Source organism: Pteropus vampyrus, unplaced genomic scaffold (genome assembly GCF_000151845.1).
Source record: "Pteropus vampyrus isolate Shadow unplaced genomic scaffold, Pvam_2.0 Scaffold242, whole genome shotgun sequence".
NCBI lineage: Eukaryota > Metazoa > Chordata > Mammalia > Chiroptera > Pteropodidae > Pteropus > Pteropus vampyrus.
The window spans coordinates 1,498,920-1,525,796 of NW_011889023.1; the positions used below are offsets into that span (position 1 = coordinate 1,498,920).

Consider the following 26,877-nt stretch of genomic DNA (forward strand, 5'->3'; position numbering starts at 1 on the left):
AGATACTTTTAAATCTTATGAATTATGACAGTTAAATTAACTCTTAGTTAAATATATTAACAGACTGTGGTTTCCTTTAAAGCTGCTTCCCACTTTTAAGAAAATACTGTTTACCCCATCCTGCTTTGTCATTTTTTTTTCATCTTAAACTCAGGCTCTCCTAGTTGTGTGCTAACCAAAAACTTTAAAATGTTGGCTTTTTAAATTGGCTCATCTTTGTGTCAGTGTCATATTACATTGAATACATGTCTTATAAAAATATGCATAATGGCAGCAATAGTTATTTAAACTATTGCATTAACTTTTAGTCAATAATCACATGTAAAATTGCTGTATAATCTTCCTCAAAAATCTTATGTTCCCTTCAAAGAAATTGAAAAAATTTTCGGAGTGCTTCTGGAATTTAAAAGTAGCCAGATAATATTATTCTCCTTTTCAAATGCAAGAAATTAGGTCCAGGGAAATTTATCGTGCCACGTTGCCTTTCTTTGCACAAATTTGGATTTTATTTTTTCTTTTTGAAGATAAAGGCGATGTAACGTTTATAAAAGGAAGTCAGGGAAGATATTTTTGGGAGATTTTTGTTCACAGGACAGATGCATTTGATATATATTTTTTTCACTAAACTGATGGTATGCAGATTGAAAAAATATGAGTGCATGCAAATTGTTTCTTAACTTGCAAATAAATGCATACTAACTACTCTGAAGTCCATCGGCTGCTGGTCTCTGAGGGTACCAACCTGCAAGTGTATTTGTGTCCAGGTGCTCAGTAGTGATCTCACCAGTAGTTGGTTTGCTCTAGCAACAACCTCCCAGCTGCCAGGAGGCAGGCACAGTGTTTTACTCACTCTTGTGTCCCTGAACCCAGAAAAGTGCCTTGATCTGGATAAGTATTGTTGAGTGATCTGTTGAATGTCACAGCAATTAAGGAAAAAACTTCCACACGTTATCCATAAATAAAGAAAAACATAGTTTAAGAAGACAAGACGCCCTAAACCAGCTAGGTCCATCACTAACTGAATCAACCGTGCTGCTGAGTATGATGAGTCGGTGTCTGCTTCTGCTCTGAAAGGACAAGCCCAAAGAAGTCAAGAGAGACAAAAAAAGATTCAATGACATTTATTTAAGTAGAAATTTTTACTACTTAGTGATGTATTTTTCCCTTAGTAATGATTGAGCAGAAAAAAATTAATGTTCTTGAATAAATATGTGTTGTCAGAACAGACATTTAGGGATCAGTTGGAATACATCAAAATACATTTTAATGTATTTTTTTTTTTACTTCAGCAGAGAACATGTTTACTGGAGAGTGGCTACGCCTTGTTGGCCTGTTACACCTGACTGATACTGTCAAGCTCTGTGCTCTGTCTTGTGGTTGCAGAAGGAGCCAGGCACAGCTCCTGCCCCAAAGAAGCTCAAAATACAGAATGCTAGAGAGAGAAGCAATTGTCATGTTTCACCATGTTTAATAATAAAGGCATCTACACAGTGCAAAGGATACAAGAGCAGAGATTCACTCTTTAAATGCCTAAGGGAGTGGGTGACAACTTGAGCTGATTTTTGAAGGCTGGGTTATTTTTTAAGAGAGTGCAGGGAAGGATAAAGAGGAAGAAGGGTATTCCAGAAGGAGGATTAATATCTGTACAGGCACAGAAGGGAGAGAGGCCATGATCATCTCCTGGATGGATAGAGTCCAGAGAAACCTTTCCCTCTTCATTTAAGCAGGGGAAATTAAACATACATAGATTGTGATTTTTAGGACCTCTGCTAAGCCTCAAATGACCTATTTATTAACATGTTTTGGTAACTTAAAAGTTCCAGCTGACTACAGGGATGACTCCAAAATCTAGCCAAGCATCAGACCACCTGGGGAACCATTTAGAAATACAGATTTTTAGCACATTCACCCCACAAATTCTAATTCAGGATGTCTGACCTAGGAGGATGACCCTTACAACTTTCCCTGATGGTTGTTTGCTTCCTCAGCTACATAACAAGGTTTAGTTTTTTGCAGGAGCAGTTCAGTGACTTGATTTGAAATGCTCAGTAGCGAGAGATTTCTGTTGAGGGGGTTGGTGACACCCTTTCTTTCTCTGGCAGTAGGTATTCCAGGGCCCAGGGAAATTGCACATGGGGTCCCTTACCTGCTCATATTCATATGCAAATTAAGCAAGTTAAAATTAATATCAGGTGGTCTTGAGAGAAACAGATGTAGTAAAACACTACAACTAAGAAGACTGTAGATGGTGGATCCATCCCACCACTTCCTCCTGGTCAGCCTAAGGAAGTTGGTCTTAAATTTCATGGCCTCAGAACCCTTCACATTCAAAAAATTGTGGACCTGGAGAGCTTTTGTGTGTCTGTCAATATTTACTGTATTAGAAATTAAAACAAATATTAACAATATTTGGTAATTCTACAACTCATTACATATTAACAGAAATAACTTTATGAAAAGTAGGTATATATTTCAAAATAAAAATTAGAAGAATGACATCGTTTTACATTTTGAAAAATTCTTTAGTGTCTGAGTTAAAAAGATGTTCGCTTTGTTGCAATATCATACATATGTAGACTAAAAACTGCATTAAACTAGTAGAAAAAGCAAATAATTTCTAAGTATTATTATGAAAATGGTTTTTGACCTTATAGATATGCCAGTAGAGTCTTAGGGTGCCCCTGGGGCTACTGTCTCATAAGGCCACTTGGCAGACCACCCACCATTCCCCAGCATACATACAGACCCACAAATGTACCTGTACACGAGTCCCCCTGCCCCCACATGCACACTAGCTTCCCAGATAGCTAATTACTGCCTTGGCTCCTCAAAATATAGAATCTGAGGAGATCACTATAGTGCTTCATTCTACAAATTACTCTATTTGAAGCAGACTTTAAATGAACGTAAAGAGGGCAGCTAAGTATTTGTTGAATGAAAAAATAAATGTCGTGTTTTTGTATTCCGTACCTTAATCAGCTGATAAGATTAGACATCTTTGCAGTCAACCATTTAGAATTTATGATTATTTATAAATAATATTTGGAAGCTAATATTTCCAATTAAGTCTAGCACTAGATTATATTTAAGGTCATCAGCTCTGGACCCAGAAAGTTTAGTCTGAATTCCAGCCCCAGTGCTTACAGGGATCGTGAACTAAGTGACTAACCTCAGTTTCCTCAATCTGTAAAGTGAGAATAATAGCTCTTTATGTTCACTTCCCAAATTCAAACACCTGTTATTTATAACTCATTGAACAGCTAAACCCGACCTGAATGGACATGAAGCTCTTTTAATTTATTTTCCTTGACATCACTATTCATGTGTTTTGCTGCAGAAATTTAAAATATTCAATTATGGAGTACTGTCTTAGACCTTGATCAGTCTGTGAAATATTGTGAATGTTTCATAGTAAGTTATATGTGTATTACTGAATTCCAAAACACATCTGCCACAGGATTTTATATAAGACGTTGAGGATGGGTATTACCACATCAGGGTTAAATGGGCTAAAGTATACATATAATGTCTAAAACACTGCCTAGCATATAGAACCATATTAGTTTGTGTTAAATAGAGTAATATTTCCAAATAAGCAGAAACTACTGAATAGGAAAACCACTTCATTATTTTATCAACATTTTCAAATCAATGAAAAATGGATTTTTGTTTTCTTTTTCTCTCTTGATTTGGGCAATAGAAAAAAATGGCAAGCTGTTATTTTCCTTTTCGTGTCAGGGAAAACAATAACATTAGTGGAGGTGGACCTTTCTTGTGATTGGGAAGGTTTGGAAATTGAAGGCACTTCAGAGTTAGTCATTCTGTTCATTTTTTGCCTAGCACCCGCTGTGTGCCTAGCACTGCTGGATACTTAGGGATACATTAGTAGATAAGCCCAAGTCTTTATCCTTAAGTCACTCACGGTCTAGTAGGAGGAAAACCATTGAGACAAGTATCGTGCCAAATACTAAAACTTTTAAAAGAATAAACCCAGTAATGCCCTGTATTCAGGTTGCCAGATAAAAATACAGGACCCCAGTAAATTTGAATTTTAAGTAAACAACAACTTACACTAAATGTGGTATTTGTTCTATGCAACATTTGGGACATACTTAGAACTAAAAAAAAAAATTGTTGTTTATCTGAATTGACGTTTAATTGGGCGTTCTGTATTTTCATTTGCTAAATCAGGCTACCCTACCTATAATCCTGGGCTGTTTTCAGCCATATTGGCAAGCTCTGAAAAGGAAATACATGTTTCACTCATATTGGGTAATGTTTTTTGTTTTTTGCGTTTTGGTTTTTTTTTTTTTTTTTTTTTGAAGGCTATTTACAGAAGTATGGCCAGGGTTAAGGGAAACTAACTAGGAATGATGAAATGCCTAGGGCTAGAAGTAGTTACTACCTCTTGGCCCTATGGGGCAAGAAGAGGGAGAGAAATGGAGAGAGCCCCTGGCAGGAGCTGTGGCCTTCCCACAGAGAGATGTGTTCATCAGCTGAGACCCCTTATGAAGGAAATTGGCAAAAAAACAAAGCTTTGCTCCCTCCCAACTTCACTCTGCTCAGACCCTGCAATCTCCTGGCTGTCCCCACTACCTAACCAGAAGTCGGAAGGCTTAGGGTTGCCACACTCAATACAGGAGACCTGTTGAGCACAGCACCCGGTGGGTAGGAAATGTGTCTGTGGGGGTGAGAAATGGCACAGTTCTGATGTGTATGTGATTAAGATAGCCATGTAGCAGAACACTTTTATGACAATAAGCCAGGCAGAAAGAAGGGGGAGAGGGAGAGAATGGAAGAAAGAAAAGGAAGAGCGTGACAGTATTAAATTTGAAGGTTAAAGGGGAAAAAATCACTACCAGTTACTTTAATCAAAAATAATTTTGCTCTTACCAGGTGAATTTTTTTCTCTGTAGAAAGACCACCACAATTTCTTGTGTCAACTTATTGGAGAGAACCAGGGCACATATGCCTGCACTTACATGACCCTAGAAGCGAGCGCCTCCTCGGTGCCTCAATAGGCTCACCCTACCTCCAGCCACAACACACAGAGTGGGGTCAGCTGACCTTCATCCTCCCAACAAGTGGGAGCTCATAATCCCCAAAGAGTCCTAGACCTTAGGGCACTGTTCTGCCTCAGGACATTCTTATCTCCCTTCAAGCAAGGCAGGGCCTCTGCTTGAGTAAATCCACCCCCCCATCAGAGAGCTTTCATTTTGCCAATGAAAATGGTTTGTAATATGGTGATGCTAATTAGCCAATTGGTGAACAGAGAAATAACGAGGATATTTGAACCACTGGGGCACCACTGGAGTGTGGACTCCTTGATCAGGACTCTTCAAATAAATGCCAAGTAACTTGGAGAGTGGGTTTTAAATGGATCAAGCACTCCAGATGTTCATCAGATGTACACCAGGGTGTAGATAAAAATTAACAAACACACACTGGCCGTGACCTTTGTCCTGAAGTAAAGTACATTACAGATTGACCCCAGGAACCAGTCTCTGCTGTCATCTGTGATGGGCACCATGGGCTGACTTCCCTCTTTCTCCTGTCGCAATTACAGTTTCCCAGGCAAGGTTTGCAGCAGACCCAGCAGCAGCAACAGACGGCCGCCCTGGTACGGCAGCTCCAGAAGCAGCTTTCTAGTAAGTACCCCTCCAGCACCCCAGCACATGGCTCACCGGAAACTAAAAAGAAGCAAGTAAGCAAAACACAATGGTGGCTCCTCAAAGACTGCACTGCCTTCCTCGGTATCATTTCAGCTTTGGTTTAGCCCAAGGTGTTCCCATTTTGTTTTAGTCTGAATGCTGCTTTTCTTAGAAAAAAACTAATTTTTTTTTTCCAGTGAAGATGTTTTTTTCCTCTTGCTTCCATCTGAACCTGGAAGTGTTGCTTATCATTTGAGGGACCCCTGTGGAACTGCAGGTGCCCTTTTTATAAAAGTGGAAGGTTCAGAGAACAACTCAGCTGATGCCCTCAAGTGTAGTGCTGAAGGAGTTTTGGTGGTCTCCCAAAGACTGTAGGTAGAGAGGGGCCAGCATTAGACCTGTCTCTTGGTCACTAGGGCTGTAACTGCTCTTACCACTGCACAATCTTCCCCTTCTGGATAACCCAAATCAAAACCTGTAACATTATAGGCAGCATGGCAGGGCAGTATTCTTCCCCAATAATCTTACCTGCTGTGTGGTGTGATTTTTTTTTTTTTTATTTTTTTAGTTGTACTATCTCTCCCGAGTGCACATCCCCAACCCATTGCAACCTGCCTCACCTAGATGCCAGCCAGCAGTGTGGGTCTGTGAATTGAATCACCCCTGTGCTTGAGTCACAGGATAGGAAATTCTTCTAGAAATGGGAGCCAGCCCCCTGTGATGCAAAGAACATTGGCCTGGAAGTCAGGAGACCTAAATTCTGGTGCCAACTCTGCCACCATTATCTGGATCATGTAATTTTTCATCCATGAAGTGAGGAATGAGGGTAGCAGTTTCTCCTGGTCTCAGATTACATGCTTCTGGAGGACAGAAGCAGGTAGTACTGAAGGCAGTTGTGCGACTGATAGGGTGCCATGAGGGAAGGGGTCAGTCTGTGACTGAGGGGCAGCTTGGTTTCAGTCTTACTTCCTGCCTGCCTGCTGTCTGTGTTGATTTCCTGTCAGAAGGAATACCCTCTTGCACCTTGTGTCTCTACAGGGTGTAACCAAGATCTTTTCTCTTTTAAAAATGTTTTCCTCACACAGCCTCATTTAATTTCAGTTAATTCTTGTAACTCAATCTTATTTTCCAATTACTGTTTAATAGGTGTGTGGTCTATGAAACAAATGTTAAAATTTCATTGTTTCATTTAATTCCAGAGTTCACATTTTCCCATAGCTAAAGAATAGAAAGAACTTTAAAGCCGACATAATGTGTTTATATTTTAGATTTTTTTCTAGAATTTAGAAATGTGTACCTGTGATTTTTATGTAGTGGTACTTATTTAGGAAGCCTATCTACTCTTGTTTCCTGTTACCCGGAGCTCATGAAAGGCAGCTTTTTTTTTTTAAGCCGTCATTTATAGAGCACTTTCTTATACCCAGGCACACTTTGATTTTACATGTATTCACTTAATTCCTAAACCACCCCATGAGGTGAGATATTATTACTGTTCCCATAGTATAGATGAGGAAACAATTAAAGACCAGGCACATTGACTCATTTGCCCAAGGTTATTCAGCTAACGTTAAGAGACAGAGCTGGGACTTGAACTCAAGTCTTTTTCCAGACCGCACTCTTAACCACGGTACAGGCATACCACCTTTTATTGCACTTAGCTTTATTGCACTTCACAGGTGTTGCATTTTTTACAAATTGAAGGCAGGACGCTCCACCAGCAAATCTATAGCGGCTCACTCTATTGCGGTGGTCTGGAACTAAACCTGCAATCTATCCGAGGTATGCCTGTGTATACTCTGCTGCCTGATATTAGCAGTTATGCCAGCCTTTGTTGAATAATGGCAGTGAAGCTGAGCTGCCCACTGCACAACTGCAGAGGGCTGCTTTATTATCACAGCCCATGCGAATGGGGCCTCGAGATTTGAATAGTCCCACCAGAGTTGCACAAGCAGCAGCTCTTTCTAATCCTGTCTTTTTTAGTACCTACTGACTCTTCTTTATTTTTCCTGTGTGTATGTGTGCATGCACAGATGTGAATATATGCATAGGCTCACACTTGAGTCAACACGTACATAGCTGCTCTTACACACGCATATACACTTGCACAGTCCTCTCTTGTACATGTTTTGACCATTTGCAGAAAATTGTGCAGGTTCAAGCTACTTCGCCTCTTATAATTTCAGTGCTAAAGTAGAATTTCTGGTATGCTTTCATAAAAATTTTGAGCACTTCAAATGTTTCATGGTTCTTATAGTCCTTTTGTTTGTTAGTATTGAGTTGTTTCTCAGTTCATTCTCAGTCTTGTGCTGGCAGTTGTGGGTCTCTGATGTCGAGCTGGCCCCTCTGCAGAATGAATTCAGCTGCAGTGTTTACATTCTGCCACTTGGGTCTCTAAGCCAGCATTGTACCCCGTGGCCAGTCCGTTCCCTTATTCCTCAGTCTGGTACAGAGAGCAGTGACAAGAGGATAGTATCTATCTGTGGCATAATTTTGCATCTGCAATTTATTTGAATTTATTTTCTTATTAGGTAACCAGCCACAGCAAGGAGTGACTCCCTATGGGCATCCTTCACACTTCTGAATCTGGAAGAGGACAAGACATGAATTTTTATGTTTGCACTGAAAAATAGAAAATCAAATTTAATGCATTAGTCATCTTTAGAAATGTCCCTTTGTTCTTTCCTTTCTTTGAAGTTTTCCTATATTTTATGCTACTTTTCATACAAAAGTGTTTTAACAAAAAGCAAAGGAGGAGGTGTGGTTTGGTTTTGTTGCGTTCAACTTTAAAGTAGGTTTAAAAACGTGGATTATGCTGGCCTACTCCAGGAAGAGATTGTAGCAGGCCTTTAGCTACTGATGCATTTTTTTGAATCTCAGTGAATTATGGTGGATTTAAAATATTTATATATTCACTAACAATGAAGACTTTTTAAAATTTTTTTTGCAAACTGCCGGACCAAACTACTGATTTGAAAGGCATGTCAGATCTTGACAGGAAAGCAGCCCATTTATTCTGCATTCACCTGTGATGGTGAAATGGACATTTATTTGCATCACTCTAATTTGAAATGTTTGTAATTTCATAAGCACTTTATAAACTTTGTTCTTATTTAGGTAGGCGTTTTCTTTGCTTTTGTTGTGGTCAAAAGGTGCTGAAACAGATTGTTGCTTAGTATTTAAATTGCTTAGACCAAGAACTTAAACCAAGACTTCTATGAGAGCCACCCTAAGACATGTGGGAAGAAGTAGCTGTGCTCAGATTCATTTTCGGTGGCAAGATCATTGACCAGTCTTCATGAAGGTACAACATGTAGATTCTAAAGACCCGAAACAACAACAGTAGAATTGTTCTGGTAATTTATTGACAGGTTTGGCAAAAATGGCTCTGTCCAGTTTTGGTTCTCCTGAGCCTTATGCCAACTTGAGAAAAAAAAAATCTCGTAGCTGGCTCGAGGTTCCACAGTGCTCAAACTTGACATGGTTTCCAGAGGCTCTGGCTCCCAAGTCCAGAAGCCTCTGGTTTTCATAAAAGATGTATTTACTGTTTATTTTGTATGGTAAGTATTTGCTATTTTGAATTTAATTCTTAATGTTGGTGTCAGTCTTGGTTGTGTATTACATATGCTGTATTTATAAATTGGTGCAAAAAGCACAAGTAAAGTAAATTATACATCAAATTTATTATAAAGAAATAGTAACTATTTTAACTTTGTTCAAGTATGTGGTAATTTGCTCCTATTAGAGTAAAAAATACAGTAAATTATTATCAGTTTGTGTAACTTAAGAGTATTCCATATAATATTTTTTTAGACTTAGATGCATAAAATTTTGAATGTGAAAATTGCAGGGCATTTTAAAACATGTGGGGGATATTTTCCCATGTTCTGTGTTATTTCGTTTTCTTTTGCCATATGATTTTACATGTAATATAGTTGCGCATACTGTGAATAGATTTGTCTACAATGAGCAAACCATGTAGAACTACTTTTTTTAAAGTGTAGCTAGTACAACTTTAATAGATCATTTCTTTTGCAAATCATTATATAAATAATTTATATCTTCCTAGGTGAGTTATTCATTGCAAAGTTTGACTCATGCAAATGACCTCAAATACATGTCCGCTTACTTTGCTGTGGCAGCAACCATGTGAACTGCTTTGTACACTGTGAAACTATTTCACTCCAGCCTGCTCATTTTGTGTTTACTCTGGGCTGGAAAAGACTTTGCCAAAACATTAAAAACCAATCTTTTCACTAAATTAACATATTCTATCTGCTTTCAGAAGATGGATCTTTACATTTCAGCTGGTTTTGTATATCAGGGTGTCCCCCCCCCCCCACCGCCCCCTCTCAAGAATCAGAGTCCATGAAGTTATTTTTCTTCTAAGTAATATATCCATATAATGACTGCCTTGGCAAAACAACCGAATTGTGAATGTTGTGCCTAGTGAGTGAGTCATGTTCCATCCTGATTGTTTTATTTCTTATCAAGAATTATTGGTACTTGAAATGTCAGTTTTCAGTTTGAACTATATATTTTTGTAGCTCAATATTGCAAACAGCAGTAATACTGTTTCAAGAATGAGTGTTATAATTGCATAGCATTTGTATGCACTTTATATTTTGAAGAAGTTAGCGAAATTAATTTATTAATCATTTTGCACAAGAAAGCTGTAGGATATGCCTTCGTTGTTGTTGTGTCCCGTTTTTAGGTGAGGAAGCTAAGTCTCCTTTGTAAGGCCCTATAATTCAAAGCTTCTGTGGAAGTTGAGGGAAAACCTGAAGCTGGTTTCCCCCTGAGCATTATAAAGAAGGCAACTGGAAATTTTAATCTAGTCTTATCATATTAACTCCCACTTCATCCTCTATCCTGAGGTTTTGTGGTTTTTTTCTTTTTTAGCAGCTGCATTAATTTGCATTAAATGATCACAAGGGGAACCCTATCCTTTAACAGAACCTGGTAATTTGCTTCGTAAGTAGAAAGGAAATTATCTTAGGATAAATGGAAAACCCCATTCCCCTTAAAGGTAAGACTTTGAAATAGAGTGGAGTTGGACGTAATAAGCCTTTAGACATACCTGTTTGCACTGTAGGCTTGTTCCTAGTAGAGTTGCATTTGTCATTTTATTTATTCCTCTTGGCCCAGAAGTGGAGGGAAATCACTGTGGAATGAGTATCCTTTGATCTTTTGCTGCCACAGGTTACCAGCATCAGAGGTAATAGGTCTCTTAAGTAGGGCCAGCCGCAAGCTGGTATGAAAACACAGTGAAGTGAGCTCCACGTGTCTCAAATGATTGGCAGTGGCTAACATAGCTCTGGGTTTTGTGTACTGAGATATCTGAGCGAGACCTACGGCATTTTCTTCTTTTTCACTTATTACGGCTCCTATAATTCTTCTTAAATAATAGGTGAATATTTGAATAGATGCTGGAGAAATTACACTGGAAAATTCCAGCCTCTAGAATTAGAAAGGATGAATCAATGTCGCTCAAATTAATTCAGGTTGGATTAAGCATGTAATATAAATACAGTAAATTACAAAAAGCAACATTTTGTGTAGGGGCAAACAAATTTTAAGTACAGTGAAACTTCATTATGTGTATTAAATCTACATATTTCCCAAACATTTACCTGTCGCATAAAAGATTACCACTTAATGAAATAAAATGCTCATAGAGCAATGGTTCCTCCTCCAAAAATTTTCTTTATAAACAAACGGCTCCAAACCAGGGGTGCCTGAGCTAGACTTTGAAGTTATAAAGACGTTTCATTGTATTTTTAAAACCTTTTTAATGAGCTAATTTGGACAAAGATGTAATCAACCCCCATTCGCATTTTATGATGTACAGGTGTAGAGTTGCTTTTTACATGTGGAAAAGATAGCTTGCATTTATTTTTAATGCAGTTATTAAAACATTTTTGTAGTCCCCATCAAGGAAAATTTTCAGTGCACAAAATGGCGAATCATAATCCAAACAGTTCAATGCTTATTTTTTTGTAGGTGTTAGTAAAATATTTATAAACCAACCACAAAATATACATCAAAATGTCAAATTTAAATCAAGATTGCAAATTTAGTCTTTTCCATTGTCTCTGTTCTCAGTGCCATGCTTGTACCATTGATAGAAGGTGAACACTAGGCAACTGGTAGCGAAAGAAAAAAATCCATTCTTTAATGAAGAATTCAGGTACATTAGCCATTTGTTATTTTATGGTGGACAGTTTTCTCTTAATGTTAATTGTTATTTGTTGGCAAAATAAAAGTGCCTTAAGTTAAAAGTTTGTTTTGAGATTCATTGAAGAAATCAGTATCGGTTCATAATGCATTTATTTACAAGTCTTTTTTTTTTTTTTTTTTTTGCATGTCCATTATAAATTTAATATTGTAAATGTATTCAAATTCATTTACATGCCTATGGCTGCCTTTGATTAAATTTCTTCCAAAAAATAAACTGTCCAGATGTTGATTTTGTTCAATTTTATTTTATTTCATGTCAGATTACTTGAATATAAGTTGTTGCAGAATCACTACCAAGTGGATTCTTTGCTGTGCATTTGTATATCCCAGAATCTGAGGTTTGAGGGTTCTGAATGACTAGGGTACCTTGCGGGTGAAAAGGCCCAATTCTGTATGTCCTCCCTTTATTTGCCATTGAGAGCAGGGAGTGGTCAGGCATCTCCCATGTGACTTCCGGCTTGGGAACCCCGAGGGCCACGCAGTGGAGCTGAACAGCCGCCCCTGTCCTTGTGAGGACGCTCCTGGGTGGGCGATTTATAATTCGGGGTGGGTAGGCTACAACCATTACTGGAACAGTAATCAGTGCATGGCCAATGCTATTTTGAGCCTTACAAATATAGTTTCCTCTGTCATAAGCTGTTGCTTCTTTGATGACTAAAGTCCCATTTTCATACAATATGTATTTTCCACTAATTTGAGGCCTATCTACTATAAAACCACTTGGCATAGTCCACTTGATATTTGGCTTAGGGCTTCCATTCGACACACAATGCAATGACAGAGATTCTCCACTGATACAGTAAACTGTTCCTAATGCATAAGTAAGAATAACTGGCTTCTGACCAATTTCTAATACAATTAATTTCTCAATATAGCCAACTTTATTTCTTGCCCCACACCGATATTTTCCTGCGTCGTCCCGAGTTGTCTTGTAAATGATAAAAGAGTCATTGCTTGCTATCAGATACTGAGAATTTTGTGGTCCATTGGGAAATCGGGTGCCATTTGGTAAAATCCAGATTATTTCAGGTGGTGGGTTTCCATCAACAGAGCAATTTAATGCTGTGGACTTTCCGAGCTGGACAACTACTTTTTCATTAAATGGATTTGTGAACGTCGGTCTTCTCAGCATTTCCAGTACTTCCAACCGTACCACCAGCACGCTCTCACCTCCTTCATTCCGAGCCACACAGATAAAATCCGCTGAATCTGAAAGCCTCACATTCCTAATTTCCAAGGTTCCGTTTTTATGGACTGTGATTCTGCTTCCATAGTATGGGGCTGTGAGGAAAATATTGTCTGGCATGATCCACATGATTTGAGGAGATGGTGTCCCTTCAGCTCTACAATCAAAGTGCTTTTTAGAATGCCTCACAGCTGTGGCTTTAATGACAGTTTTGTTTGTATACAAACCATTAATTAATGGAGGCTTCGAAACAACATCCAGTTTGTACATTTTGGTGTCATCCCCACTGGGATTTCGGGCCACGCACACATACTCTCCAGAATCGAGCAGTTTGACTTTGTTGATGGACAAAGACCCGTTGGCGTGAAATGTGTACCTATCTTTTGAGAATGAAATCACGTCACTGGAAGGCAGCAGCCAAAATGTTTTTGGTTTGGGTTCTCCAGTGACCTCACAGTCCAGCACGGCTGTGTCTCCAGCTTTGATTCTCGTGTTGGCCCTGTAACCCTGCCTGATCCGTGGGGCCGCTGTTATTACTGTTAGATGGACCTTCATTTCATCCTTCCCTAGAGTATTCTGGGCGTAGCAAGTATAATCTCCTTCCTCTGCTATCCCCACTTTGTTGAAGTACAAGGTTCCATTGTCAAAAAGCGTGTATCTCTTAATCTGGCTGCCACTGTCATCGGCTTGCATTGCATTGTTTATCATTGTTCCATCGGGCAAACTCCAAGATATCTGGGGCACTGGCGAGCCAGAAGCCTTGCAATCAACCTGGAAATCTTTCCCATGAAACACCTGCTTTTTAAAATGTTGCCCATGATCAATTTTGGCAGGTTTTAGTCTTAGGCTAACATGCATCAGTATCAGATCATCCCCCATTTTGTTTCTTGCCACACACAAGTAGCTGCCACCATCTTTTTCTGTTATTGATCCAATAAACAGGGATCCGTTTGGATAGACATGGATTCGGCTGCCCATTCTAAAAAGAGAGGAGACATTTCAGTGTACAGCTTACTTAGTAAGGGATGGGGGCAAGGGAGTTGTCTTATTTACACAGGGTTAGCCTAATGGACATTTTTTTAAATTAAAATTAGTACTAATTCACTGTGTTCTAAGCCATTTGCTTAAAGATGAAATTATGTAACTGAATAGGTATAATTTCATGCAAATTAGTACTTGTCACATAGACTTCACATGAATCTCCTTTGCATAGTGACTTTTTAAAATCATTCTAATGGTGAGGAGAGTGCTAGAAATATTGGTTTTCTAGACACGTGACTTTCTTGACTACACATCAAATAATCAGTCTGTAATATATGTCGATATAGAAGAACTGAACAGAAAAGATGCTAGATCATACTTTTTCGGAAGATATTTGCAGTAATACATTTGGAGTTATTTGGTTAGAAAAATAAGTCCTACTTTGTTACAGAGAGAAAATGGCAATGTAAGACTTATTAGATAGAAGCTCGCTGTAGCATCTGCCCTTTGCAACCAACCGTAAAGTGACTGGTCCTTGCATTATGTTGAACTGGGTGGAACACCATTTTCCTCCCTGAAGCTACTACACAGCCTGCCATTAACACAGTGAACCACCAGATGGCAGACCTTCCCTGGTAAAACTAAATCTAGTTTTTCAGAGAGAGAATGGAAGTTAAGTTGATGCTAAAACCTGATTAAGAACGCCCAGGGGTGAAAATCTACATGTCTTCCAATTTTTTAGCAACCTGAACTAAGCAGTTAAGTGAAACTGGAGAGAAAAGTGTGAACAATCTTTCCAAATCTAACAGCCTCAAGTCATTTTTTATTCCCCAGCAAACATATAATAGAAGTATGGAGAGTATTAGAGTACAACATGACAAAAGGTGCTGGTGTTCTCTTTATTTTTTATTTTTTGAAGTGTGGAAGAAAGTTTCCTGGCATGTAAACCAAGGTAAAATTGTAATGGATACACTTAATAAAGGGAATGGAGACTGCTAGGAACTTAGATCTTTAAGTAGTTCCCCACTATGGAGCTGAAAAAAAAAAAAAAAGATATCTAGTGAGACTTAGTAACTTACTTCAGGTCACAGGGCTGGTTCTCAAACCTGTCTTTCACCATGCAACAGTGCTGCCTGCTATCATTCCTTACTAATCCCATCTAAAGGCACTGATTCTCAAACATGGATGCACATTAAAATCAGTTGTGTAGTATAAAATAGTGCTGCTGCCCAGGTTCCACCTCTGGGACTTCTGACATAATTGGTGTGGAATGTAGCCTTGGCATTAGAATTCTTAGTTTTCCAGCTGATTCTCTTGTGCAGCAAAGTCTGAGAACCACTGCTGTCAGCGTAGTTCCCAGCGCAGGTCTCTCATCGCCTGCATCAGAATGATGTAGGACCTAATTTAAGATGCAGCCCCATGTGTCTGGGAATATATTTAAATGCATTAATTTCAGAAAAAAAACTGGCATTCGACATTAATGAAATGCTTACAATTACTTGAAGGCAAAAAAAGGAAATATGCTGATATAATAAATGTAAAAACTGATAAAGCATTGAAAATATTTGATGCCATAAAAGGTTATACATATTGTAAACATGTTATTTATAGAAGTTGACAATTCATAGCTCAGTATTTTTTCATTTTAAATCTAATTTCAATTTAACATCTGGCCAAGTAATTTTGATGACTTAGAAAAACTTGAAAATTAACATTTGAATTTAAAAAAATCACAAGTTAAATTCATTAACTATATTAAATACCAACTTATAGTGTGACGGTAGAAAAAATCTATTCATCTTACAAGCATAATAAGTTCTTAACTATTTTGTTAAATTTTTTCCAGCATGGATATTTTCTACTAATGAAAAGCAAATATATAAAATAGAAATACTTGTTCCCATCTTTTCTGTCATTATGTAAAGTCATTGCATAAAGTCATGCAAATAGAAAAAATTAATTAGCAACTCATAAGCTGCAGTTACTACTTTTTAAAGATGATTTAATCTCCACAGAAAGCCAGATAAAAATATCAATAAGCCTGTAGCAGAGCATATTAGAGAAAGTGTGCACGTGCCTGACAACATGGGAGTGATGTAGGTCCTGAATACATTTCACTTTGTGAAAGTTATTGTTGTGACTTTCATAACATGCTTTGCAAGTTAAGATAGTACAGATTATACTAAAATTTAAAATGTTTCATAAGAGACTTCGAAGGATGAAATAATGGAGTACACCTTCCAGAAGCTTTATTGAATTACAAAAATTCCTCTTCCGGGGTTGAGAAATTATGAATACATATACACAGTTACTATTTTAAAACTATCACAACTATGGAAGCAAATGAGACTTTTACTCTGTGTTTAACTATATAAACTCAATAAGAAATCGGCCCTTAGAGTTAGGCATTTAAGAAGCTTAGTTTTATATAATTTATATTAATTTCAAAAGGGATTAGGTCTCTTTAGAGAGTTACTTTTATGGGCAGGGTCAATGGGCTCTCAAACTCATTGGATCACTTTTTCTATTTCAGAAGTACAGCTAAGTAGATAATCTCAACACAAAGGTGTGGTTTACCTGTGCCACTGGTCGACGACAGCCTTGGATGGTAGCCTCCAAATTATTTGGGGTTTGGGTTCTCCAATGGCTGAGCAGTTCAGTAGTAATTTCTCCCCAAAATTCACCTCATTCCATGTCTGGGATGCAAATTCTATCCTGGGGATGGTCTCTCGCTCTTCCATTGTAATAATTACCACCCTTCTCTCGGAGCCAGTGGAGCTGGTAGCGATGCACTCATAAGTGCCTCTGTTTGAAGAGGCTATGTTTTTAATGTACAGAGTCCCATTTGAAAATAAGAACAACTTGGAATCAATAAACTGTAATGGCTTCACTTCGGTGCCATCAGAAAGAACCCAGTGAACACTGGGCTGAGGAGTTCCTTTTGCAGTGCAGGGCAGTTTCAAACTTTCACCCCAAGTCGCTGCAATGACTTGCCTCTTTTGCTCTAGAATGACAGGTGGGGCTGCAATGACTTGAATTTTAACCAGCAGTGAATCCTGGCCAGCAGAGTTCCAGGCCATGCATTTGTAAAAGCCCCGGTCATAAACACTGAGATTATGGATGACCAACGTTCCATCAGATGTCACCCGGGCTTGCCTATTCCCCTTGGATGACTCTGAGACCACTGTTTGGTTTGCGAGAATCCAGGAAATCGTAGGGCTCGGCCTACCTTCTACTCTACACTTCAGTTCCACAGTGCTTCCAGAATGGACTGTGATCTCTTTGGTATGTCTCTCCAGGATCCTAGGGGGATAGGAAACCACGGACAAGGTGATGTGAAGGCGATCTGTGCCAAATGGGTTGGATGCTGAGCACAGGTACTGTCCACGGTCCTGAACGTCCACCCTCTGTATGGACAGGGTGCCATTGGGGAGCACCTGAAATCTGTTATTCTGTTTCCTTTTAGACAAATCAAGTCCTGATAAAAGAAAGAAATTAAGAGCCATAGTTCATCAAAGCCGAGACAGAAAACAAATTGTTCAAGTGGCAGTCTCAAGAGGAAAGCTATCTTTTTGTTAGGCGACTGAGAACAAATATATTCAAAATTAAAATTAGGACACCTAGTCTTCACATTGCTAAAATTATTTCTGGAATTTTTTAATACCCATAATTTTAATTTAAAAGATGGATGATTCAATGACAATTCTCTCTTTCAAGTCCCATTTCTTTGGATCTGCTTTCAAAGCATTTCAATAAAATGTTCTTAATTAGCATATGTTTTTAAACCTAAAGAACACTAACGCCATGTAGCAAATGCCAAATGAGGATATTAATAGTTTCTACATCTTGGGGAAGTTTGAAACTGATGTTTGTTCTTTGGATATATAACCCTGAAACACAATCTTTCCCTTGTTTTGTAACCGAGGAGACTAAGTGTAAAGAAACTTTTAAATACCTGATGAGACTCTGGTCCAGTGGATGGTGGGCAGGGGATTTCCAACAGCCTCACAAGGAAGAAAGGCATCTGAGTTAGCTGGAATAGTAAAACTTGCTGCTTTTCCTCCAACTATTCTGGGCCTTTCAAATATATTCCTAGACAAAGGGAAGGAGTTCAGGAGTTATTTTTTGAACCAGTGTCTTATCAAAATGACTCTTCTTTGCAGTCTTTTGTATATCCCAATTTGAAGCATGAGTGGCGTCCTCTGGCAAGCCTGGAGTGGGCAACATGCTCATTCCTTGCTTTTTTCCTTTTTCAGCAATTTCTGGGTATGACTTGTGCCAAAAGTGGCTTCCTGACCAGAGAGAAGGAGTCCATTTAGAATTCAGTGGTTTGACTGTTATTAGTGCTGGCGTAGGAGTAGAATGTAACAGATTGGAATACATAAAGTAGGTGGTTCCAGTTGTGAATTTGGCATTCGGATGAACCTCGGAAGATGCTGCAACCTTTTCTGCCAATTGCTGTGGATCAGCATTGTGCCTTGAGGGTTCATGCAGCTTGACCGCCGTATTTGTCGTCATCTGGAAAATGGGAGTTGCCACGTTGTCAGTAAGTGCATTTTGATTACTCAAGGTAGGGGAGGTGGGAATTAGCATTGGAGAAGCACTACCGCTCAGGAATGGTGGCACAGTTGAGTGTCTAATGGTTGTGTTTCTAGTTGTGGTCCTCTGGTGTAGTTTGCTAGACAAAGTGGTTTCAGAAGCAGTTGTGCTCTTCAAAGTCTGAGTACTCTCTTGGGGTGGTTCTTCAATTACATCTGTCCAATTATGTGTTCTTGGATAATGATCAATTATGCTTGAAATTCCTTTGGTGTTTTCTAGGGAGGGATGAGTGAAAGCAGAAACACTGGGCTTGGCTGAAGTTCTTGCTGCAATTGGAACAGGAAGTATCGCAGCAGTAGATGTACTGAAGCCAGAACTTTGGTGGGGGAAACTGTTTGGGGCATTCCTGTTCTTCTGAGGCTCCTTTTTGTTTTGTACTTTTTGTGTCCTAGGTCTGGCTATTTGGGTTTTATTGATACTGACAGACGCAGGGGCAGTAGGAGGAGTTGTCAGTGTGGCTGTTTGCATTGATATGAAATTTGTACTTGATTCCTTGCTTGAGATACCAGGAAGTGTAGGGTAAACAGGTGGTGGGAAAGGCAGCTCCTTCACTGTGGGAAGACTCATAGGATTGTGTGTTTCGATGCTACTGTGGTGAGTTGTAGCCAGTGTTACAGATGGAATTTGCACCACATTTGCTGAGTGTTTTGTGAAGGGGAAGGGGGAAACTTTATCCATGGGTAAAGCAGTAGATATTTTAGGAAGCACCGTGGCTGTGCTTTTTTGTGAACCAAATTTACGCTGATTCTTTAATCTCTCTGTTTGGATATAGTTATTTCCAAACATCTGATGCCAAGGAATTTTCTTTCTTGAAAATGTTGTAATGGCTATAGTAGTAGGCAGAGATGTCTTGGTGGTGGGACCTGGAAGTGGAGATATAATCATTGAATCACTTTCAGCTTCACTGATGTTAGACACACTTGGAGAACCAGTATTTCTTATGTGAGTTTTTTCCATAGATACAGATGTTGAGGCATGAGTCATGACTGTACCAATTGGAGTTACTTGGGTACTTTCAGCACTGAAATATTTTATTGTGGGTGTTGTTTTCTCTATATCTACATCTAGTCTGTTCTCAAATAGTAATGATGGATTGTGGACTAGAGTTAGAGACTCTGCTGCTGCGACTCTGGCAATGTCAGCTTTGGGGAGAGTGGTGGGGAAAGAACTTGAGAAAGACAAGGCAGCTGCAGCAGTGGTGAGCCCTTCTCTGGGAGAACAGGATGGACACACTGCGTTGATCTGTGTAGCTGAAAATGCAGTGGTGCTTTCTTTAGAAGACTCCCTGACTGTTGTCTTCACAAAACCATATCTATGCCGTCGGAGAACTGGAGTCCTATATGAACTGATAAATTGTCCCCTGCCCCAAACTTTCCTCCTCTTTCCAAAGCGTCTGGACAGTGGGATGTTAGCTGTACTATTTCTAGGAATCTGTAACTGAGAATGAGCAGCAGTGTGTGGGCCTGAAGGGAGCCTTGAGGTGCCAAGCTTTCGAGGACTGTGAGGATAGAAGTGATTGCTCCTGGGTTCACTGCCTCCTGTTACAGATGTCTGATGACCATTCATGGTGTTTTCTGATCCTAAGAATATATCAGCTTTGCCGTTAGCACTACTAAGTATTTTGGTATTGACATCTTCAATCACAGTTCCCACTGTTATTGTGGGTGTACTTTGCAAATGCTCTCTTCTCTCGATGCCATCAGCATCCTGAAACTGAGTTGTTTCCGGTAGCAGAGGAAAGATAGTGGTTAAATTTTGGTTGTTTGTGCCTTGCATTTTGCTTGATGTAGTTGAGTTTAAGTACTTTGACTGGGCTATAGTTTTAGTAGTAGTAGATAGTTTGAAACCTATTGTCTTTTCAGGTGGTAGCATTTGTGGACTCATAATTGGGGAGACTTCGATACCAGTCATTATACTTGTCACAGGGCTATCAGACCTTTTTCTGGAACTGGCAGTCATTGTCCTTGCCAGAACATTGGGAACTTCTGTTGCCAGGGCCATAAATTCCTCATCTGGAGAGAACATGCCTGAAGAGTCTACCTCCTCACCAGTTATTTTCAGGAGTTGGGTGACAAGTGGAGGTGGCCTTGCTGTAGTATTTTCTCGCTTCTCTGGCATAGTATTCTTTTTAACTTTCTCCAGAAGTGCCGCCCAGTGTCGCGGATCAATCCTCCGAGCAGAGGAAGGGAACTGCCTCCTATGCTCCTTAAAACGTCGATTTGTTGACTCTCCATGCCGCCGGTGTATTAACTCCCGATAGCTATGCTTCTTACTTATGCTTGAGACTTGTTTTCCAGCCTCACCTGCCATTGGAACAGATGTTGGGAGCTGTGCAGCTGGTGGGTCCCTAAGGTGAACAGTGGGATTGGACTCATCAAGTCCAGATCCATCTGTTTCTACATTATGCTCCACTGGCCTTGGCCCTTTTGTTTCAACTGAAACTTGGTTAATCAAAAGGTCGACCCCCAGTGGGTTGGCTGCAACACAGCAATAATGACCCTGGTCTTTTGGGGTGACCTGTAATATTCTTAGTGTGCCATTATTAAAAATCTGCTTCTCTCTTGAGGACTGATAGAGCACAGTGTTTCCTGGAAGGACCCAGCTAACAGAGGCATCTGGGATACCAGTAGAATGGCATGGAAGGTCAAGTGTTTCACCAATAAAAACGGTATGATGAGCCCCATTTTTGTGATAGGATTCTATATAGGGCTCTACCACAGTAATCCTATAGGTGAGAATATCTGCATCATCATAATTGGTACTTATGCAGTGGTATACACCTGTGTCAAAACTATCAGCCATCTGGAGTTCCAGTTTTCCACTCTTGTCTATTAGTATTCGTCCATCCTCACTAACATAAGGAGCTCTCACTTTACTCCCATCAGCTAGAAGCCATTCCAAATGTGGGGTGGGGTCTCCTTGGCCTGGGCAGTCTAAGTCAATGGTCCCACCAACCAAAACAGTACGTTCTAGCTTAGAATTATTATCCCTGGAAATCATGGTCCATTTGTGTTTCACTGGCCTTATCTCTGCCCTTGGTAAAGTGACTTGAGCATCACTGGAGTAGTGGATCTGCAATGTACTGAGTGTGGTAACAGTTCTGTTTAGCTGTAAGGAAATTCGGTCTTGCATTAACCAAGGGGGATCTGCTCTGAGAGCAGCCTCTATGTTGGTAAAGATGTCTTCGGGCTTAGGAGCTACCTGTTTATATTTGTAGCAAAGTTGTGGTGTTTTACTGAGCATGTGGCTTCTTTCTAGTATCAGAGGAGAGTCACTGTACAAAGCCAGAATTTGCCACACTGGCTGAATGTGACTGTAATCTATGTTACACATCAGAAATGTGGAAAATGATGTATTTAGCACAATATAGTCATTTTCTTCAGTGAATGCAATGGATGATGTACTTGAAGGCTTTTGAATACTGCAGACCATGTTAGCTTCATTTCCAGACTGGTCTGTCATATTCAAAATGAGGGAGCCAAAGGGTGCCATGAAGTCTTGGGGAGAGATGGATACAGAACCACCGTCTTCCAGAATGGTCAGGCTCTTCAGTTTCAAAGATGGGTCAATGGTTGGCTTGACACACAGGAAACCTGCAGCTGGGACCATTGCTAAGGGCTTGCCTTCAGAGGTCCTGGGGTTCATGCAAAGTGGACATTGCTGAGGACTTGAGGGACTTCTGTCTTTTTTGCATTTTATTATATCTAGGAAAAATGACAACTGAATTATTGCCAATTGTGGCCTCTTTATGAATTAATGTCTGAGCATTTTGAAAAAAATAGCTTTTACTATAATTTGAAACAATTATTTGAAATTTTAGGGTTTAATAGAAAGTTTCTTACTTTTTTTGTCTTTGGGTTGATTTCTAAAAAATGTATTGTTTATATATTCTGTCATATTCATAGACGCAAAGATTTTGTTTTGTTTACTGTTGTATTTCCCATGCCTAACAAGTGTCTGATATATAGATGCTACTCAGTAAATATCGGTTGTACAAATAGTTTCCTTATCTGGGGAAACAAAATGATATGCTTATGTTTGTTACTTTTTTTATTAACAGTAGTTTAGTTCTATTTGCTCGTTTTAATGTTTTACGAGTTCTAGAATTTCATTGTTCTTTAAAAGATAATTTGATTGATAAATTATCATTCATAAGCCCTTGGATATCATTAAAAATCCAAGTCGCTTTCCATTATCCAAAAGAACAATGATTAAGCTACAAAGTGTCTTGGCCTGGTCTAGCTTAGTAGTAATAGGAATGAAGAGAAATAGATGGTTGCAGGAGAGGATGAAGCGGGTAGAACCAATCAGTAGCTGAGAATTTGGTCGAACATGGACAGTGATTGAGTGGAAGAGTGAAGAAAGACACAGTATGACATTGGTAACTGGATTAATTGAGGTAGGCATAGACTTATTGGAGGAGGATCAGGTTTAATGAGGAGAGAGAACACTGTACCCAAACAGTGGGACAGCCCTTTAAAGGTCTGACATTTTGGTGAAATCCAAAGCCTGAAAGTTTTGCAGCACTAGGATCAGCCTAAACCTTTCCAAATAATAGAAGCCGCCTCTTTCAGATATTTGAACATCACATACTTGGTCATTTAAAAAGAATGCTCTGGTGACCTATTTAAAATGGCTGGTCACTGAGCTTCTGGTCAAGATGGTGGATAGGAAAATGCTGTGCTCGCCTCCTTGCATAACTGCATCAAAATTACAGCTAAACTACAGAACAACCATTCATGAGAACTGCCTGAAGACGAACTGAACCAAAGAAGCCACTGGTAGGAGGGGTGGAGATGCAGAATGGGCAGGCTCCACACTCACCTGTGGCGGTTAAGAATCGGGAGGGATATCACAGCAGCAGAGCCCCCCTTGAAGAGTGAGGGGTCCCAGCCCCACACAGGGCTCCCCAGCCCAGGGTTCCAGGGCCAGGAAGAGAAGTCCCCATAATTTTTGGCTGTGAAAACCAGCAGAGATTGTGGCCGAATGAGACAAAAGACGGCTGGAGTCCCACGCATTCCTCTTAAAGGGTCAGCACACAGACTTACTTGCTGAGGGACTTACTCACTCTGAGCTCCAAAACTGAGGTAACAGCTTGAAAAGTACCAGAGATAAATAGGGAAGAACTGAACTCTCTGCTTCAGGGCAAGGGCTAGAAGAGCAGTTTTCTATAAGACAGAAGTGCTGGAAGATGTCATTGTTCCTTTGTTGAGTCCTCCCCACACACAGCCTGCAGGCACAGGTGGCTACCATATCTGAGTCTCCATCAACCTGGCTTAAGACCTTTCTCCTGCTGTGGTGATTCCCTGAGGCCCCGACCCCATCCAACTTACAAGCCTACCAAAGCCACTTCCTGTGGCTTTTCCATACAAACATTCTGTCTCAGTTCATGCTACAGACTTTCCTAAAATCTCTCAAAGGTTCACAAACCCCAAACAAGCAACATTTAGCCTCAGTGTGCCTCGTACCTCTTGCTCAGTGGCCTCAAGATCAGTACTAGTGGCAGCCATCCTCGATTCACTGCTTAGCCTCTCTCAGGCACCTTCAAGTCCAGCACAAGCAGCAACCAACTAGAGATCACTTTGTAGCTCTTACTAGGTGGCCCCGGCTAGGCACATGCAGTGGCTAACCTTGGCCTGCACCAGAGCCCCTCCCAGAAGGCCCCAGAATGAACACACCCTGTGGCCAGCTCCAGACAATACCAGAGCACTACACAACCCCCTACACAAATGATACATCCACAGAGCAGACTGGGCAGGCACCAGAGCCCTGCTAAAGTGAGTCCTGCTCCATAAAGTCAGTCCTTCACACAGCTCTTCTGCTACAGACATGGCCATTCCTTGTAGCTAGTCAGCCTGAGGATCAATATTCCCACTGATGTGCCACCAGCAATCAAGGCTCAACTACAACATGAGGGCACACATGACCCATACAAGGGACAAACCTGGAGCACCCAGCTTAGGTGACCAGGGAGACTGCAACACAGAGCCCCACTGGACATCTACTATATAAGGCCACTTTGCTAAGATGGGGAGACATAGCAAATCTACCTAATACATAGAAACAAACAGAGAGTTGGCCAAAATGAGGATACAAAGCAACATGTCCAAAATGAAAGGAAAGAATAGAACACCAGAAAAATTAAACAAAATGGAGACAAGCAATCTACCAGATGCAGAGTTGAAAACACTGGTTATTAGAATGCACAATGAACTTAAGGAAAGAGTAGATGAACTCAGTGAAAACTTTAACAAAGAAATAGGAAACATACAGATGGAGAGAAAACATAAAAAAAGAATCAGTCAGAAATGAAGAATACATTAGAGGGAATCAAAAGTAGATTAGGCGAAGCAGAAGATCGAATTAGTGATTTGGCAAATGAGGTAGCAGAAAACACCCAATTAGAACAGCAACAAGAAAAAAAAGGATTAAAAAAATGAGAATAGTTTAAGGGGCCTCTGGGACAACATCGAGCAAATCAACATTTAATCATAGGGATACCAGAAAGAGAAGAGACAGAGCAAAGAATTGAAAACCTATTTGAAGAAATAATGACTGAAAACTTCCCTACCCTGGCAAAAGACATATAAGTGCCGGAAGTACAGAGAGTCATATAAGTTCCGGAAGTACAGAGAGTCTCTGTACTACCCTGGCAAAAGACATATAAGTTCCGGAAGTACAGAGAGTCTCAAAGAAGTACAGAGAGTCTCAAAGAAGATGATCCCAAAGAGGCCCACACCAAGAAACATCATATTTAAAATGTCAAAAGTTGAAGACCGAAAATCTCAAAAGAAGCAAGAGAAAAGCAGTTACTTACCTCCGGGGGAGCTCCCATAAGACTATCAGCTGATTTCTCAACAGAATCTTTGCAGGGCAGAAGAGACTGGCACAAAATATTCAAAGTAATAAAAAGGAAGGACCTACAACCAAGATTACTACTCAATAAGACTATCATTTAAATCAAATGACAGATAAAAAGTTCTCAGACAAGAATAAGCCAAAGGAGTTTTTCACCACCAAAGCAGTATTACAAGGAATGTTAAAGAGTCTTATTTAAGAAGGAAAAGGGGAAAAAATGAAAAAATAATAGTAATAAATTGGCAATAACTACACACCTATTAAGAATTACTTTAGATGTAAATGGATAAAGGCTCCAATCAAAAGGGTAGCTGAATGGATAAGAAAAGAATATGTTGCCTACAAGAGATCTACTTCAGATCAAAAGACACAAACTGAAAAGTAAAGGTATAGAAAAAGATATTTTATGAAAATCAAAATAAAAAAAGCTGGGGCAGCAATACTTATATCAGATAAAATAGACATTAAAACAAAGGCAATAGCAAGAGATAAAGAAGGACCCAGCAATTCTACTTATGGGTATTTATCCAAATAAACCCAAAATACTAATTTGAAAAGATATATGCACCCCTATGTTCATTGCAGCATTAGTTATAATCGCCAAGAGATAGAAGCAACCTAAGTATCTATTGATAGATGAACGGATAAAGAAGATATGGTACATATATACAATGGAATATTACTCAGCCATAAAAAAGAGTGAAATCTTGCCATTTGTGACAGCATGGATGGACCTAGAGTGTATTTTGCTAAGTGAAATAAGTCAGAGAAAGACAAATACCATATGATTTCACTTATATGTGGAATCTACAAAACATTCTATGAACAAACAAAACAGAAACAAACTCATAGATAGAATAAACTGCCGGTTGCCAGATGGGAGGGGGTGGGAAGATGGGTGAAAAACAGGAAGGGATTAAGATGTGCAAATTGGCAGTAATAAAAACAGCCATGGGGATATAAAGTACAGCATAAGGAATATAATCAATAACATTGTAATAACTGTGTATGGTGTCAGGTGCTAGAGTTATTGGGATGATCACTTTGTAAGTTATATAAATGTCTAATCACCATGTTGTACACCTGAAACTAATATATTATATACCAGGTGTAACTGAAAAATAAAATTATTTAAAAAATTAAAAAATGGTCACTGAAATACTTGGTAAGAGGTATAAAGTTTTACTTTACTCTAAATGCAGCAGCTGGGGACTTGCACACTGTTCCATGCAGTAACTCCCATATCATGCATTGGACAGAGCATTTTAAAGTAGCACTGTAGTTCTTAGAAGATCTTATTTGCCAGAGTGACTGGACAGAGTCATGTCACCTTCCCACATGTGTGCAGTACCCCTCAAAGGCTTA

General features: G+C 39.5%; 2 protein-coding genes across 23 annotated transcripts in view; one reads left to right on the forward strand and one right to left on the reverse strand.

The window, feature by feature from the left end:
• The window catches only part of MED12L (mediator complex subunit 12 like), a 317,720-nt gene extending 305,618 nt beyond the window's left edge, over positions 1-12,102 (forward strand). For 16 of the 22 annotated variants that reach the window (XM_023519944.1, XM_023519946.1, XM_023519960.1 and 13 more), the window contains 2 exons: positions 5,567-5,648; positions 8,180-12,102. In XM_023519944.1, coding sequence (XP_023375712.1) covers positions 5,567-5,648; positions 8,180-8,232 — 135 coding nt within the window. In that variant the 3' untranslated portion in view covers positions 8,233-12,102. Of the gene's footprint in view, positions 1-1,289; positions 1,501-5,566; positions 5,649-8,179 lie in introns of those variants that run through there. The other 6 variants (XM_023519951.1, XM_023519956.1, XM_023519961.1 and 3 more) reach the window with 2 other exon arrangements.
• IGSF10 (immunoglobulin superfamily member 10) overlaps positions 11,962-26,877 on the reverse strand; it is a 25,360-nt gene continuing 10,444 nt past the window's right edge. Inside the window, 4 exon segments of the mRNA XM_011374241.1 lie at positions 11,962-14,053; positions 16,633-17,533; positions 18,011-18,153; positions 18,155-22,358. Coding sequence (XP_011372543.1) covers positions 12,145-14,053; positions 16,633-17,533; positions 18,011-18,153; positions 18,155-22,358 — 7,157 coding nt within the window. The 3' untranslated portion in view covers positions 11,962-12,144.